General features: G+C 36.1%; 3 protein-coding genes across 6 annotated transcripts; 2 read left to right on the forward strand and 1 right to left on the reverse strand.

Annotated features, from left to right (window-relative positions):
• Position 1: 1 nt before the first annotated feature.
• LOC106742524 (dolichyl-diphosphooligosaccharide--protein glycosyltransferase subunit DAD1) lies at positions 2 to 2,135 on the forward strand. The gene is made up of 2 exons (XM_014615540.1): positions 2 to 329; positions 692 to 2,135. The coding sequence occupies exons 1-2, from the start codon at positions 125 to 127 to the stop codon at positions 820 to 822; spliced, it is 336 nt and encodes a 111-aa protein (XP_014471026.1). The 5' UTR covers positions 2 to 124; the 3' UTR covers positions 823 to 2,135.
• Positions 2,006 to 14,371, reverse strand: LOC106742521 (E3 ubiquitin-protein ligase AMFR). Of its 4 annotated transcripts, none has more exons than XM_014615530.1 (8): positions 13,810 to 14,371; positions 10,738 to 11,043; positions 6,925 to 7,182; positions 6,426 to 6,581; positions 5,566 to 5,888; positions 5,001 to 5,388; positions 4,533 to 4,771; positions 4,228 to 4,408 (listed from the first exon to the last, which is right to left on the reverse strand). In XM_014615530.1, exons 2-8 carry the CDS (start codon positions 10,990 to 10,992, stop codon positions 4,228 to 4,230), a joined length of 1,800 nt encoding a protein of 599 aa, XP_014471016.1. In that variant the 5' UTR covers positions 10,993 to 11,043; positions 13,810 to 14,371. The 4 variants fall into 4 exon arrangements, with proteins under 4 accessions (XP_014471019.1, XP_014471016.1, XP_014471018.1 ...); XM_014615532.1 differs by lacking the exon at positions 13,810 to 14,371 and adding an exon at positions 11,400 to 11,505; XM_014615531.1 differs by lacking the exon at positions 13,810 to 14,371 and adding an exon at positions 11,257 to 11,365.
• Positions 14,372 to 14,566: 195 nt separating this feature from the next.
• LOC106742523 (transcription initiation factor TFIID subunit 12) lies at positions 14,567 to 16,378 on the forward strand. Its single transcript, XM_014615539.1, has 3 exons — positions 14,567 to 15,237; positions 15,319 to 15,511; positions 15,761 to 16,378. Exons 1-3 carry the CDS (start codon positions 14,911 to 14,913, stop codon positions 15,886 to 15,888), a joined length of 648 nt encoding a protein of 215 aa, XP_014471025.1. The 5' UTR covers positions 14,567 to 14,910; the 3' UTR covers positions 15,889 to 16,378.
• Positions 16,379 to 16,560: the final 182 nt, after the last annotated feature.

The raw sequence follows: 16,560 nt of genomic DNA on the forward strand, positions 1-16,560 counted from the left end.
GTACAGCCTGTATTTCACTTCACTCTTTATGGCTGATATACGTCGCCGGTGTTTGCCACGCGTGTACTTGAGAATCTGTTAAAACATTTTCCATCTTTTGGTAGTTTGCAGGAGAATCGGAAAAATGACAGCACTGACAGTACTACATAAGTTTTGGTCGGAATACACAAAAAACACACCTAAGAAACTGAAAATCATCGATGCATATTTACTGTATGTGTTTCTGACGGGTGTTATCCAATTCGTATATTGTTGTCTCGTTGGCACATTCCCATTCAACAGTTTTCTCAGTGGCTTTATATCCTGTGTATCTTGCTTCATTTTAGGAGGTAATCACAATATCACTTATAACGTTTTCGGTTATATCACGCATCATTCGATTATTTATCGTTGATCGAGTTATCTCGTTGGTTTTATCATTATTACATCTGTAGAGGTGTCACAAATTAGAGATTCTTTTGTTAATATTTTGATATCAAGGATGTATTGTATAAGAAACTGTTTATTTAGCAATATATTTCTTAGTTTGCTAAGAATGATTAAAATATAAGCTTGAGTAATATGAATGTATAATTTTACCTGGATCTATTTCTTGTAAACACACATACAGCAAATATCAGGCAACGAAATTATCACTTTTTATATAGTTTCATAGAAAAGATTGTGTGATATAATATTTACCTTGTTTCAGTTTGCCTTCGTTTGCAAGTTAATCCACAGAATAAAAATCAGTTTCATGGAATAAGCCCAGAAAGAGGATTTGCAGACTTCATATTTGCCCATATTATATTACATATTGTTATAATGAACTTTATTGGATAAAATTATACAAACCGTCATATAAGTATAATTATAACACATCAGAAAATGCAATTGTTACATAATAAATTATTTCTGATGTATATGTATGTTTTTCTACTTGTGATTCAGTTACAACTCTTAATTAGTTAATAAATAATCTAAGTGAAAACAATTATGATGTTATGTTTAATATTCCTTCTTAATTTTTTCAGACTTGATTATTTTAGTATATTATATGTGTGTTAATATCTATCTTGCAAAATATATTTTTGTGAAAATTTTCATAAAACAAAATTGCCGGGTCATAACCATTTACTTTCAACACATTTCCATTGATCACCCTATGTACAATGTGAAATTAACTTCATAACAGTTAGTGGATTAGTTAGTTATAATTATATCTATACAACTCTAAAATGGTATAAAAAAAGTTTGAGCAGGTTTTTCTCATAGCAAATGAAGATTATTTTTTCCTTTATGTGTCTTCTTAAAAACTTACTTTGTTATAACATGTGCTGACATAATTTATTATGTAAAGATACAATAAGGATATAGCACCATATACTTTGTTAATTATATTTTATGGCAAGATTATATATATATGTTAGGCAATATGTTAGGCAAGACAAGAATTTATCCAATACCCACCATAGAGAGAAGAGAAAACGATGTAGCTACAACAATCTATAATACATTTTATTTGTCTTATTGGTTGTACAATGTCAAGTGGGAGATAGGTATTGCATTACTATAGCAAATATAGGACACCTTACGCTTATATATACAAAGATTCTAAGGAAAAATTTATATTGTATCATAAAGGTATAGTTTTAAGAGATTCAGGAAAGCATTGTTATATATTTCTTTAACTGGTCAAACCAGCCAAACATCATGCCCTTCCGGGAAACGGAATATGATATAAGAAGGCTTTTTTTGCTTATGAAAATATGATTTTCGGGCATAGGCTATAAACAAAATAATACTAATTTATTTTTTGAATGTGTTAAATAGTGCAGTTACTATTGGAACAAAATATTTTAAATGTCCTAGGATTTTAATGTAACCCCAGTGTTTTAATAAATATAATAAGATATAGCAGGAAATACTAAATTTTGTTTGGCGGTGTGCCAGTATGCTAAAAATTTACCTTCATAATTATATTTTTATCATTTTCTATTTATATACTACTTAGAGATCGATAAAATAAATAACTCGATTAATATATTTTATAAAATTTTAGTACAACGATGGGTAATGTCAACACCATTAATAAAATAAGTTTTTCTCATTTGTTCGGTGCAGACGTTTGCGCAAATGTCTCTATTTTTTCACTCACATACACAAATAACTCATGAATATATATCATACAAACACACACACATTTATATTCTATAGATCTATAATTATACATATGTACCTGCTCTCTCTTGCACGCGCGCACGGTGTATTCAAATGTAAGTAAATGTTCGTACCAAATTAATCACACGATCAAGCTAGAAAACTGAAGCTGTAAATATTATTATTAACATAATATATCATTCATTTACATAGATTGCATTGTTATGATAATAAATAACGAGTCATGAAATATTTCATCAAATTCAGGATCACTCATTTCATCAACTAGGATTTTCAATGTGTTAATATTAGTTAAAATTAAGAGTAACTACATTAGTTTAAGTATATTAGAATTTTTCTTCATTATTAGGGCCTTGGCTATGTTATCAGGAAAGTTCGTGAAGTCAAATTTCTCCGGTTGATAGCATAATTCTCCTCGCGATGCGACCGATGGAGCGGACCGGAGCTTTTATTTATACTAACCAACATGACAATTATTTACATGTTGCAAATTTATATTAAATAACAACTAGCATGTTTTGCGTCATTAGAAAGTAAGGATTGAAACCAGTATAATTCCGATAAGTTCAATTTTTGATACTACAGATGAAGGACTTCGTATACGTATATTTCCTTTTTCTCGTGAATAACAAAGAATTTAAAGTCTAAAGATTTCATTGTCGCATATCTATGGTATCTAAATACGGTAACCCACGGAAATTATATCGGTTTCGATCTTTGGAAATGTCAACAAGGCAACAAATGATCTGGAAAGATTCGCTGCACAAACACCACGAATTTCTGAGCCCCATCTCATCTTCACTGCATACGAATCTAAATTTTATACAAGATTTACAACTCGTTACTACAATCTTCGCCGTTTGTGCGAAACGAGTTTATTTTACAAGTTCCATCTAATATCTGACGTCAACCTTAGAATATGGAAAAAAGAAAAAAAACGCAATTCTGGAATACACATGTTTGTCTTGCACCGAAATTTTCTCAAATATTAAAGAAATCTTTCTGCATAATGAAAATAATGAAACACGTACGTATCTGATATTTAATTCGATTGGATATTAATAGATTCAAATATGGAGTGGATGATTGCGTCCCAAAATCTAAAGTTTTACATTTTATATATCCCTCGTAAATACGGAACACATTCGTCGATTGACACACCTGTACAAATCGACAAACATATTTTACACAAATCCCAATTTACACGTACATTATTTTTTTTAAACAGTTACTGAAATTTCGAGAAGTACAGCTGAACCCATAACTCGTTGGATTGGCACGTGTCAAATTATTTTTATGGCACTAGATACATACATTAAATTAAAATTTAGTGCAACTATTATTCCAACCAAAATTCCGATCTATTTATATGTTTTATATCAAATTATTTTACAAATTATATATAGGATGTTGTGTAAAAAGAAATTAAAAAATGTTAATTTTCTCTCTCACTCTCTCTCTCTTTTTTTCTTTTTCGTATAAGCGTTTTATCTACTTACGAGTGATCCTCTATTCTCAGAGTGATTCTCCGCTCCGGTACATATTATTAAAATAGAATAATAGATATGTATATGCAATTAATTCACAGAAAAGAAGCAATAAGCATAACGATTTATCTATATGTTTCGACTTTATTAAGCGCGTATATTCACGAGGAAAATTATTAATCTCGTGTAATCGCAAAATGTTAAAAAAAAAGAAGCTTTAGCTCGTTGAAAACTTGAACAATAATATAATCTTTATAATCTTTTATCGAAGCCTAACAAAGTTGGATTGTATAAGTGTAATAATAATTCAAACGATTTATTTCCCCGAAAAGCAGATGTATATTACACGTCATTTGCGTGGTAAGTTTTACCTCCGGCATGATATTTAAGTAAAATTACGTAAAAATATTCTAGCTCCATCTTCCACACTACAATTTAATCGACTCATTATAGCTCTTGTCGCTACTGCTCAATGCCATCGAGTGGTTGGCTCAACAGCCGTTCGTGAGTGTATCTTGTCGTCGAATTTACAACCTCTCGATATTCTTAGTAAAATTTGTCACGCCTAATCTTTCGAATTTTAACTGCGGTTTACCATTTTCAAGCTGTATGAAGCCTCATCGTTCTCGGATTTTCGATGCTTTTCTAAATATCTTCTGCGCGCTGTCAATCGCATATGTTCTTTACGCCGCTGAAGTATGATCTCTCTCTCAGCGGGTGACTTTGAAAAGCGTCCACCGAGACTCGAGGGCTCCTCTCCACTGTACAGATAATGATGAATTAATAATGATAAAATTACTACAAATAGATGATACAATATGTTTTAATTTGTGCAACAGGAGATTATTGTTGCACGTTTTTAATACTTTACAACACCTCGCTCACCTGTCGGCAAATGGAATATCGAGTCTGGGGTCCGACGGATTTTGGACCGAAGAACTGGGCACAATATTTGTCATGGTCGTTTGTGTTGGGACGGATTCCGCTTGTGGTTCTTCGATTAAATGATGCGGGACAGTTAATATCCCATCTAATATATTCTCAACTGTCCACTCGACCGACCGGGTCATTCTAAGATCCTCCAGGATGACGTTGCGAGGATAATGAGGGAAAAGTTGCTGCACCTAATAAGGAATTTTTTTTTCTTAATATTAAGCGACCGAGATACACAGAGATCAGAATTATATTGCAAGATTATATTGCACAGATTAGAGAGAGAATTGTAAAAGAACAATTCTTGTTGGATTCTCTTTGTGAAATTGAGTAAGATTCAAAAGATTTTTTTTATCTTTTATAAATGTCGCGAGAATATTTAATCGTTTAAATTTTCTAAGAAAATTTAAAGAAGATTACTTGTCTCGCCATAGCATCCATCTGAGAATTGGTATGTGCCAATGTGGAAATGTTGCCACGCAATCTATTGTGCGAGACTTCGACGGAGAAGCTCGGCAACCAAGACACGTATCTCGATCCGTCGAAATGGAAGAAGTGATTGTCGTTTCTTCTCGTAGGTGTCTGCGATTCGGGCGGCATTTCCGGAATATTCTCTCGATGATTCGCTTGCATACTCAAGGGTAATCGGCAAGTGGGGCACGATGTGTCCTGTTCTAGCCAGGACTGCAAGCACGAATTGTGAAACAAGTGGGCGCAGGGTAATTTGCGAGCACTGTCCATCTTCTCCCAGCATATTGCGCAATTATCAGAATTGCCTGCCAATTCATCCTGCGACGCCATAGGGTAACTAAAAAAATAAGTAAAAAAAATTTGTCACTCTCTAAAGAACCTTAAATTGTTGTATTAATTTGTAACTCGATTCGATAACGTAAAACAGTTTACAAGCCGTTAAAGAGAAAAGACACGATTTGAAGCAATCGTTCCAAATCGTACTTTTCGCACATAGGCGATGACTTTTACGTACTTCTGCTCCATGTGATTCAACACGGCCAAATAGTTCCTGTGTTTGGTAATCCTACGTTGTATCTCGTAGAACAGATACCTCAGCTGCATGCAAATCACCAATGATGCCATGCTCAAAAATATGTTGCTCCATAAAAGCATGTGAACATGATGAAGAAAGTCGACCGCCAGTACGATTAATTCCGAGGTCAGATCCGTGTAGTAGGTCAAGGGACCGCGTTTGTCCCAGGAGCGTTGCGCCGAGGTGCCAGCACCACGTGTGTCATATAGATGAATCACGTAGCGTATTATCACGTGTATAGTACGGACTGCGAGTAGGATGCACTGCGAAGCGAGAGGAATAAATTATAATAATCAAACAGGTTTTCGCTGCTTCATCGCGAGTTTGTGTCGGTAAGAGATCGACTCAAGGTCAAATTGAAATGTCAACTTTGCGCTGCATCACGATTCGACCAACTGGAGTCTTTTTGTCATTTCTCTTATCTCGCTACACAGATATTCGACTAACCAAGGTCAAAAGCGGAACGTTCGGTCAGGAGAATCGCTTTAAGCCAGGTGGATATAAGTAGAACACCGTAACTTTGACAGCGTTTATCCGCTCCGCTATACGTAAGCAAGTTTACGTTCGCCGGCCAGCTTATAATAGCACCTTCAGATATGTTTATTTCGCAAGCGGTAGAGTAACAAGTTTTAAAATGCGACACCTCGTATTTTCGTGCGAACGCTCATCCCCGATTCGGGACTGATTCGTTTTCAGATTTTATTTTTATACTCGTGCCTTTCTCTTATTCGTTTAACGTGAAAAATCCGCTTTCCAACGTACAGAATATCCTACATTTCGTTGTATTGAAGACAAATTACCTCAGATGCCATGAAAGCGAAGGTGTTGAAAGATACGAAGAAAAAGGCTGCAGCGGTGCACAATAGAAGCATGAAGGAAGATAGTGCGAATATCGCCGCCAGCAAACCAAGAAGGCGCGCGTGACTCCATCCTGGTGTTGTGGGTGAAAAAGACAGCTGAAACCGACAAATTGAATGTTCCGTTTCTAGTATATATTCTTCGGATATTTTTCCTTTATTTTTCAAAACAAGTATTCCCATGGGACCGTCTTTTCTTTCATCTCTCGTGCGTCATTGTAAAACTGTTGGCTTGAAAAGATTGTTAGGAATATGACCATTTTCAGCGATAACTTACGACAATAATGTATAAAGAATAATAAAACGATGTACAATGAGAGAAAAAAAGAGAGGCCAAGTATAAATAGTCATACGTGAGGGACGTTTGTTTTTTCTTTATCGGATCTCTTAAACTGTTTGGATAATAGCGAGCGTATGTTCGAACAACTGTTGTCATACTCACATATTCGAATCGATCCTTGCAGAGTTGGCTGAAAAGACTCAGGAAGCCGAGCGCCGTGAACCATGCCCACCAGAGCAGCACCTCGTCCATGTACTGGACGTTCAAGACGCCAAAAACAAAGATGAATTTGTAAAAGACAAAATTCCAGAACTTGTCCTTTAGATGCTGTAGCTCTGAAGCACGCAGCTCCCCGAACACCAGCTTCTGAATGAACTTGGCGAGGAGAATCAGCACACAATGAGCCATGTTGACCGAAGTCTATGAATCATAAAAGAGAAAATTGTGAAAAACAGTATATGCGAGAAAATACTATTTCTATATTCTGTATATCTAGTTCTGTATATAACGAGTCATATAGTCGATGGAGGATATCTGCAATGTTTTATGCAAACATCGAAAGTCAACTACGTTAAGATCATCGATCGACAGTTTTATCGACAGTTCTACTCGACATCAATTGCCGACGTACATATGAAGAAACCGTGTATTAGCAAATCAACCTCGGTTCCGGAACTCAACGAAAAGAGTTCATCGTATGTTGACTTTATAATCGAGCTAATTAATTAAAAAATCAATGTTTCAACGTATGCGTATTATGAAGTGATAAGCCAATAAACATTGATAAATTCTATTTATACTCAAATAGAAATGAAGAGAGAAAAATCTATGGTATAAATCCGCAAAGTTGCGAATTTCAAGCAGATTATATGTGTCTTATATCTTATAAATATAACCAGTATAAAGTTCATATTATGATATCACATTTTTCATTACGAATTATGAAGAATTATGGAAATTATGGATATTAAATTTAAGCATCACACGTGATTGCTTGTTCCACGTGATTTTTTCACTTGAGAGTTGCTTTACATCGAAATTTTGCTATTTTCTAAAAAAAAGCAAGTAAAAAAAACAAGTATATACTAAAATCTCTTAAACGAACATTCCAGATTATACATTAGTTTTTTAACCCTTAGCTGACACACGTCAAAATAATAACGTACGTGCTATAGGGGGTATTTTGGATCCCAGCGAGAAAAAATGTGTATAATTGTTTTATTTATCAATATTGGGTCAAGCCTCGACTAATACTAGGTGACGCAGAACCAAATTTGGCGCGCAGCTATGAAAAATTTGCGTTCATAAACACTCTGGGATACTTTTAACCCCGTGTGTCAGCTAAGGGTTAATAAGATTAGAAGATGTTCTATGCGATATTTATATTCTAGATAACAAACAAACGAAATAACTATTGTTTAATCGTTGCCAAACGGTAGAAAGGCCATCTAATTTTAGGTTCCAACATTTTTCGCTTCAATATTCTGCCAAGTATCTCGAGCGGCACGAGAATGCGTTTATCCGAGGTATAAATTGCTACGAAATCTTGGTGTATAAAAGCAAGATATAATAGTAAGGAATGATGATTTGGCAAAACTATGCAAATTGTTCTGTTATTCTAATTTTATAAAAGAAAAGAGTTATATCAATCGAAATTCTTCATATTATGTAAAAAAATTCAATGTTTGTCAACCCTGTTACTTTATCCTGCGAATTCTTTGATCAATTTTGACGCGATTTTTTCCACTATAACAATGTTGAGACGTCACTATGATATGTTCTGAATTATTAAAGATCGGAAAAGACCTTTTGAAAACTGAATATTAAAGCTGACGGCAGATAAAATATGGTCATTCAATTTCAAGATTTTATTTTAAAACACACTATATAAAACCTTGACTTGAATTTTGATTATTTAGATAAGTAATATAAAAAGTTATGATAAACCGTGAAAAAGATTTAGTATAAAATTATCCCGAAACTCGATAGAAATGCAGGAAAAAAAGGGAGAAAGTCATGCATATAAAACAATATGTTTTACACAGTGTACGGCACGTATTGTTGAATATTTACAAGCGTTAATAATATTTTCCTTATTCACTATATGTGAAAATAAGAGAGGAGACTATAGAATGCTTGATTAATTTTTATTTGCGGCTATTGGCACAACAATAAAAATAATACATATAAAACAGTACGTCTTTACATATCACATGAACGTGCGTTGTTGAATATTCACGGGAACATCGGTAATCAGTAACCATCAGTGCCAAACAATCTATTGTCGACAATTGTACGACATTACTTATTCATCCGAAGTACACAAAGGTACACTAATTTCGTTGGGGAAATTGCTTAATACACAGAATATGTTATAGCAATAGTTTTCACGATAACAGCGGACAATAAATAATAAACAATAAATAATAAACACGGATTATTCTAACTCACTTCTGCTGAACTAAAGATTCTTCCATCGATCAAATTAATTTCTCTTTATACAAAATTGCATATGTAATACTGTACCGATACGAAAGCGGAAGACGATTTTCACGTTATGAGCCTCCTGATGTTGCGCTACGCAAAATCAACATGTGTTCATTCGAGAGGAACAATAGCTAGACATAATCACGCGATGGTTGCGTAGCCGTGCAAGACGCTCGTAACCGAACACGTAATGCCATAATACATGAGGAAAGTAACACATTTCTCTACTGCCGCAGACCGACATCGATTTTCCTCTTCTTCTTCGCTCTATATAGGAATCTTGGAACGCAATATCAGGACGAGTGCCATTCTTTCCCCCATCTCTACTCTATTCTCGACGAAAATGGCTTTCCTACCCTAAATATGCAGTTTTGATTTTTACATAAATACAAGACGCGTATACTTCGTCACGATGAATCGCAGCTCTGACGGAAAGTATATATGGCGTGTCTCGTAATTGTAAGAGCTTTAGCTAAATGGCTGATTTGTACTTTTAAAACAACGTTTTACGCTCTCAATCTTTGTCTAATTATCATTTTTTAATTTTAATTTTTTTTTATTATACGGCGATTTGTCATCAATCACAAATAGAACGGCTTCTTAGTTTAAGACTTAAGACACAAGATAGTCAATGTGCGTTGTTTAAAGATAAAAACTTAATACATAAAACATTGTCTTAAATCAATAAGTCAACCATTCTGTTAAGGCCTCAACTTTCACGACAAACACATTCTGATCAAAATGGAGCTAGTTTTAAAAAAGATTGATGTTCGATAGTTCGAGTTCTTAAATTATAAGCGATTGAAAATGAAAGGATCGAGCTCCAGAAATGCATACAAAGAGACACTGCGACCTTTAGTCTTTATTAAATTTTAATCGATCTTTGCTCAAAAATAAGTTTGCAAATGGAGAATCAAAATCAGTCACGAAGGTATTTGACATTAAAAATTGCGGAAGCTCGATTAATTCCCTCACATTCTGACTAAGAAAAAAGCCGATTCCATAAACTGATCAAAGACTATAAATTTACAAGTTAAAGGTGCTTCGTTAGGTTCATTAGGTTTGGGGCACTCTATATATACATATATGAATAAATATATATATATATATATATATATATATAAAGGGGATACGACTGCGCTCGGAGGTGGATTAGAGCATGATGTAACCTGCGTTCATAATATATAGATAGAACCAGACAATGCGAGACATGAAGACGTAAATATAATTAGATGGCTTTTCCAGTCATTTTGTCAACGTATCGATTTACTGTTAAACATTCGATACTAAGAATTATGAATTAAGAAACGACAGATTTCTTCCAGGGAGATAAAGTGAATTTAAAATGATGAAATAAACGCCACATGAAATCAGTTTTCCCAATTTTCGAGAAGCCCCCCTCCCCGTGAATGAAGATGACGTGATGTAGAGAAAAATGCGTCGTTTGTTTTCTAATGTGTATTTTTGGAGAATTGAAAACAGACATACCCATATGCAGACAGGCTCATCCATCATACATTCCAGCAGTTCTTTCAGGTGCGTGCCGAGGCTCCTTGGGTCGCTCGCATCGTCTCGGACGATAGCGTTAACACCTACGTCGATGTACGTGTGATTTGTCCTCCAAGCGGGATCCTTAATTATCTGCGCAGCATAATATATGGAGCAGAAGAGTGTAGCAAAGCTTATGGTGGTGTAGACACGTAGGCTGGGGACCGGAAACCGTTCCAAAAATTCCATCGGCATGATTGGAAGATTCTTGGAGACTCTTCGATCGTAGAAGCACTTTCCGAATATCTGGATGAAACAAGTTTCAACCAATATTAGTCCGATACGGTCGAATCAGTTGGTTCGTCGCGAAGAAGGAAAAATTGTCCGACACACCGGGCTGACGCGACAACTCGGAGGGAAATTCACAAAATATCATGACAGCTCGGCGAGTATCGAGAAGCGAGCCGCGTGGAAAATGTCGGTGGCTAATAATATTACAAGCGCGAAAACGCAACGTACTTCGCGGTGGTCGCGCGACGCGACAACGACGGACTATCGCGTTGCACGGAACCGACGATCGAATGCGACGAATCCACGTCGCGTCATCGTTTGCTACCGCTTCGCATGTTGCCACGTAATGCAAACGTTAAGAAACACGTTACACTGGTTATAACGGCGATTCTATATTCCACATTGTATTCAGCATGGCACGATGAGACATGGGAAAATTTAGATCGCGGAGCAATCGCCTCGTCGTCAAGGCCCGATCTCGACGTTTGCTTCGCGCGCCACAGGCTAATCGACGAGTTATCCTTGGCCCACCTATGTATATGTGCGCGATACAAATATCAAGGTAAGGTTTAGCGAAAAAAGATACCTTGCCAGATTTGCTTTTCGTTGTTATATGCCACCTCGAAACGAAATAATAAGCGAAATAATTGGCTCGCGAAATGACTACCAAATGTACGATGACTTGATCTTTATATTTTTACATGCAAATTGGCAAGGAATATTTAATTACGTTTAAACAAAAAAGCGTATAATTCCGTTTAAATGGAATTTATGGACTGATATATCAAACATAATATATTGATATATTGATAAATAACTAGAGCGATATATTTTTTCCTGCTTTTATTATTTTCTTTATTACTATTCTTGACTGTGACTTGCAAATTCTTATGATAATAGCAGTAGTTAGCATAGAAAAAGTGCCTATTATCCCGATGTCGATTGTACACATCGACATGACGTGAACATATGTTAACGAGAGAAAGCGCAGTATGAAAAAAATTATATTTCCTTGTTCCGAATATCATAAAACGCGTTCAAAGAGGAATCAAAATCAATTGAATATACGTAACATTAATTTTTGCTACGTACAAGACATAACGTACTTTCAAACTCTGCTATTTTACGTCGACGCGACGAGGAAATTTTGTCTTACGTGTGCAATGGTGCAAATATTGATTACTTGAAAAACCAATACGCTTTAACCCGCGTATTTTACATAATCAAGTAACTATAATCTTTAAACAACTGATAAAACGTATATAGATAAGACGTGACTGTGCGGCACTTTCTAACACTTTCTTATACTTTGGAATCGTACCGAAAAAATAAATAAAAACAACAAATTAAATCGTTGAGGTTTCCTTTTTTCACTTACGAAATACATTCAATTTCGAAATCGGTAATTTATTTTTTTTTGTCCTGTTCTCTTCCTGTTTTTAAAATGCGCCAACCAGTTTATAATAATTATTGATGTGACTTGCATAAATAAGTGTCCAAGAGATGGAAATACTTTTGCAACTGACGACACAATTCGCAGTCTGTAAAGAATTTTTAATTTAGGAGTCTTCCAGAAATCATTAATCAAAACATGTCATATGGTATAATCATAGTCTTTACCCACAATTCTTTAAACGAAGCAATATATACATGTCCGTGACACATATTCAGTACATACAACGATGTTAGCGTCAACAAGCCAAAAGATATGAATATTCTCAGTATCGCTCATTCGCATATACTCGTAAATACGATGATAACAACACTTAAAAAAAAGAAGATAATCACGTGCGCTTATATGGCAAAATTCCTACTCAAAACTACTAATAAGTTGACTTGTTAATGCGTTAATATCGTTGTACAATGTTAATATATGTTCTGAATTTGAGCATAAAATGCAATCGTCATTTCAATGCCAGATTCTAAAATTAACTTGCAATCGATTTTTCTTTATAAAAATGTGCAAGAAAATGTTTATTTATCGTAACTGAAGTTAATATCGTGAGCCTCGATTATATATGCAAATATTCCTGGGAAAAACGATTATATATGAATTTTGTTTACATATGTCTATATATAAATCACACATATGGATGTGATATGGTTATATAAGTTGCTAAAAAAAATACTGTTATATATAAATTCACATGATTACATGTAATTTTTTTCCAGGATTATGAGAAAATATCAGAATATGTGTATTTTAAGAGTTAGAGATATTTTCCTAATGTTAAAAATATTACTCTAATATCAAGACATTACTGTTGAAAATATTCAAATGATTTCATTATTCCTCAATGAGAACGTGTCGGGGGAGGGAGAGAGAGAGAGAGAGAGAGAGAGAGAGAAATTTGCCATTTTCCCCTCCGGATCGGTCAAATTTCACGTTGTACACGCGGTCTTTGACGATATCCGACGAACGTCCATCGACACGTTGTATCGCAGATAGAAAGCGCCTTTCACGCGGCAAAATCGGCAAAAGGGTTAACGCGAACGTGTCGCTTCCTGCGAGATACACGAGCAGCTGCTACGCGATAAATCGATTCGACATAATGCTACGTTCGGCTTGCCTTTACCTCTTGATTTCCTTTTATTTGCGATTTGTCGCACTTTCTAGCCGTGTTACGCATTTATAAAACGTATAAAATACGCGTGAGCACTTGTTATTTGTCTCAAGAGGATGAAAATGGTGGGGTTGGAGGNNNNGGGGGGGGGGGGGGACGGGACGGAAGAAGCTAAAAATGCGTTCGCTCGAGCCGTGAAAATGCGAAAATTACTCACCTTCTGCGGTTTGAGAAACCCTGTTTCTTCAAGCAGACTACATAACAAACATCACACTGACGTTACCGTTTGTCTCACTTCTGTGCACACCCGTCACTGACACTCCGGGTACACTCTGCTCACGTCGGTTGTGCGCGTAAAAGAAAACACCGGTTTCGAGTGTAGCGAAACGAGGCGGAAGGAGATCGGAGTAACAGGGGGAAAAAACGAAAGAGACGGACGAAGAAAGGAAGGAGTAAGACGAATCGGGGGTAGATTGGTAAGCAGGTAGATAGATAAATAGGTAGACGGTGAAAAGAGAGCAAGGGAAGAAAGAGAGAGAGAAAGACAGAGTATGGCTTCCGCGATCTGTCCTCTCGTCGCGCACAGGTTTCTCGTTCACGATCACGATTATGTCTTCAAGCACGTACGAAGATGCTCTCTCGCTGAGTACGTCCGAGGCGACCCGGCCTGTGCGTCGCCGCTATCGCGTGGTCCGCGTACGTCTACATCGTAAACATGTCGCGAAATCTTGACACAGGCCCTCCCGGAGCCTGACGCAATACGGACGCTCCGCATCGATCAGTGCCTACGTGCGGGAAAGGAATAATCTCACGTAAACGCACCTGCAGCGGCTCCACTGCGATACATGCGACGATGCGACATCTCACGATCACAATAGGTACCGATAACTCCGGTGACAGTCGGGAACTCGTGAGCGTTGCGCCATACCGGCGCTGAGATCAAACGAGGTTCACTTGATAACGCTGTGAAAATTCCCAGGTTAGTACGACAAGTGTCATGACGAGATGTCGCTGATGTAGAGAAAAATGCAATTTGGAGGCCGGTTTCATTGGCTATACGGTATCCTAAGATGATATGCAGCCAATGAAACGTGCTCTTTGCCGAAGAGTACGCGCGGTGCACTTTAAGAAGAAGACTGATGTGTCCTCCGGCATTCTATCCGATCCCGTCGTATTCTACTCTCGTAGTTCATGTTGTAAACTTATCTCGCGAGTAGTACGAAGAATCGTGTGCTTCCAGTTACAAGAGTAAGGTGATATTCGTCGGGAAAGAATTATTTTTTTTAGTGAAAAGTCAGTGACCACGTTAAACGTCGAAATGTCTCAGCAAAGCGCGATCGTGCAAACATCCAATACTGGCACGGACATTACACCTGTGCTTGGAACTCTGCAGTCCGTAGGGCCCAACAGTCAGACCTCGCCGGTTCTGCCTAACATGCAAAGCAACGTGACCACGACAACCACCGTGCAGCCTCAAACGCAATCTCAACAAACGCAATACATATCACAGCCTTCGAAACAAGTGCAAGTACAACAACAACAATCACAATCGCAACAACCACCACCGCAACCACCACCTCCACCGCAGCCACAACAACAACAGCAACAATCATCCACTCCCAGTTCTTTCAGCGATTTTCCACAGGTGTGCAGTATTTCTATATAAATCTTATAAAGTTAAACATTTGAAGAGTTCTTTGTTACACATAACGCTGTTTGATTCTAGTTCTTGACAAAAACAAGATTGGAAGACTTGGTAAAGGAGGTAGATCCTACTGAACAATTGGATGAGGAAGTGGAAGAGATGCTGTTACAACTGGCGGATGATTTTGTGGAGACAACAGTGAATGCTGCTTGTTTATTAGCCAAGCATCGTCATGCAAATACAGTGGAGGTTAAAGATGTACAATTACACTTGGGTGAGTTATTGCTTTGTAAGAAAAATAATTTCCAACCTGTAAGGAAGTTCTATCAGGATATATGACCGTTGATTCTCTTACAAAGTAAATTATATTCTTAGTTAAAGCAAAAAACTGAACAGGAGATTTCCTTATTGTGAATAATTACTACAGGAATATTATGAGTATAAAGATACTATATTTGCATGTATATATATATATATATATATATATATATATGTATGTATGTATGTATATTTTGTATTTTAGAAAGGAATTGGAACATGTGGATCCCTGGTTTTGGTACAGATGAAGTACGTCCATATAAGCGAGCAACTGTCACCGAAGCACATAAACAAAGATTAGCGCTTATACGAAAGTCTATCAAGAAATATTAATTCCCCTTTATAAATTCCATTTAATTATTAGTTATTTACTTTTTTGAGGTTAAACGATTGTATTTTATACATTTTTCCACATCTACTGTTGCTGCTTTATAGTCCTGACTACCTTGTGATAAAAATGTTAACCTTCTCGCTACAGCGACACATTTGCCCAAAAACTGACTGGTGCGGATTATCGTTTCTTATTGATCGACTATAGTCATTCTTGATATCTAGAGAACTAAACGATATACTTTATATTCTGTATAGAAATGGTTTTCCAATGGGGATGACTTTAGTCGCTGTTTGTAGCGAAAAGATTAATCTCAGACACGTGTTTCTTTTCCGCACACATCTCGATTGTTACATATATAGTGTCATTACAATATAAAATAAAAGTACGTTTGTTATTAAAATTGCAGATATTTTTTAGATTAATTGCGGATATTTTTTACTTCTGATGTAGTATGTATATTTTTTACTTCTGATGTAGTATGTATTTCAATGCGCGATACGATTAGCAATATGTGATACTTGAGATTAAGATCACTTGTTAAGTCAATTTGTTCTTAGATCTATATAGAAATCATGTACAAAATGAGTCACGCAACAGGTGTAGCTTTAATTTCATTTAAGATAGAGAAAACATTTGCAAAAACTTTTTGCGCAGCAAAATGCAACGGCACA

Source organism: Dinoponera quadriceps, unplaced genomic scaffold (genome assembly GCF_001313825.1).
Source record: "Dinoponera quadriceps isolate SergipeBrazil2010 unplaced genomic scaffold, ASM131382v1 scaffold113, whole genome shotgun sequence".
Classification (NCBI taxonomy): Eukaryota; Metazoa; Arthropoda; class Insecta; order Hymenoptera; family Formicidae; genus Dinoponera; species Dinoponera quadriceps.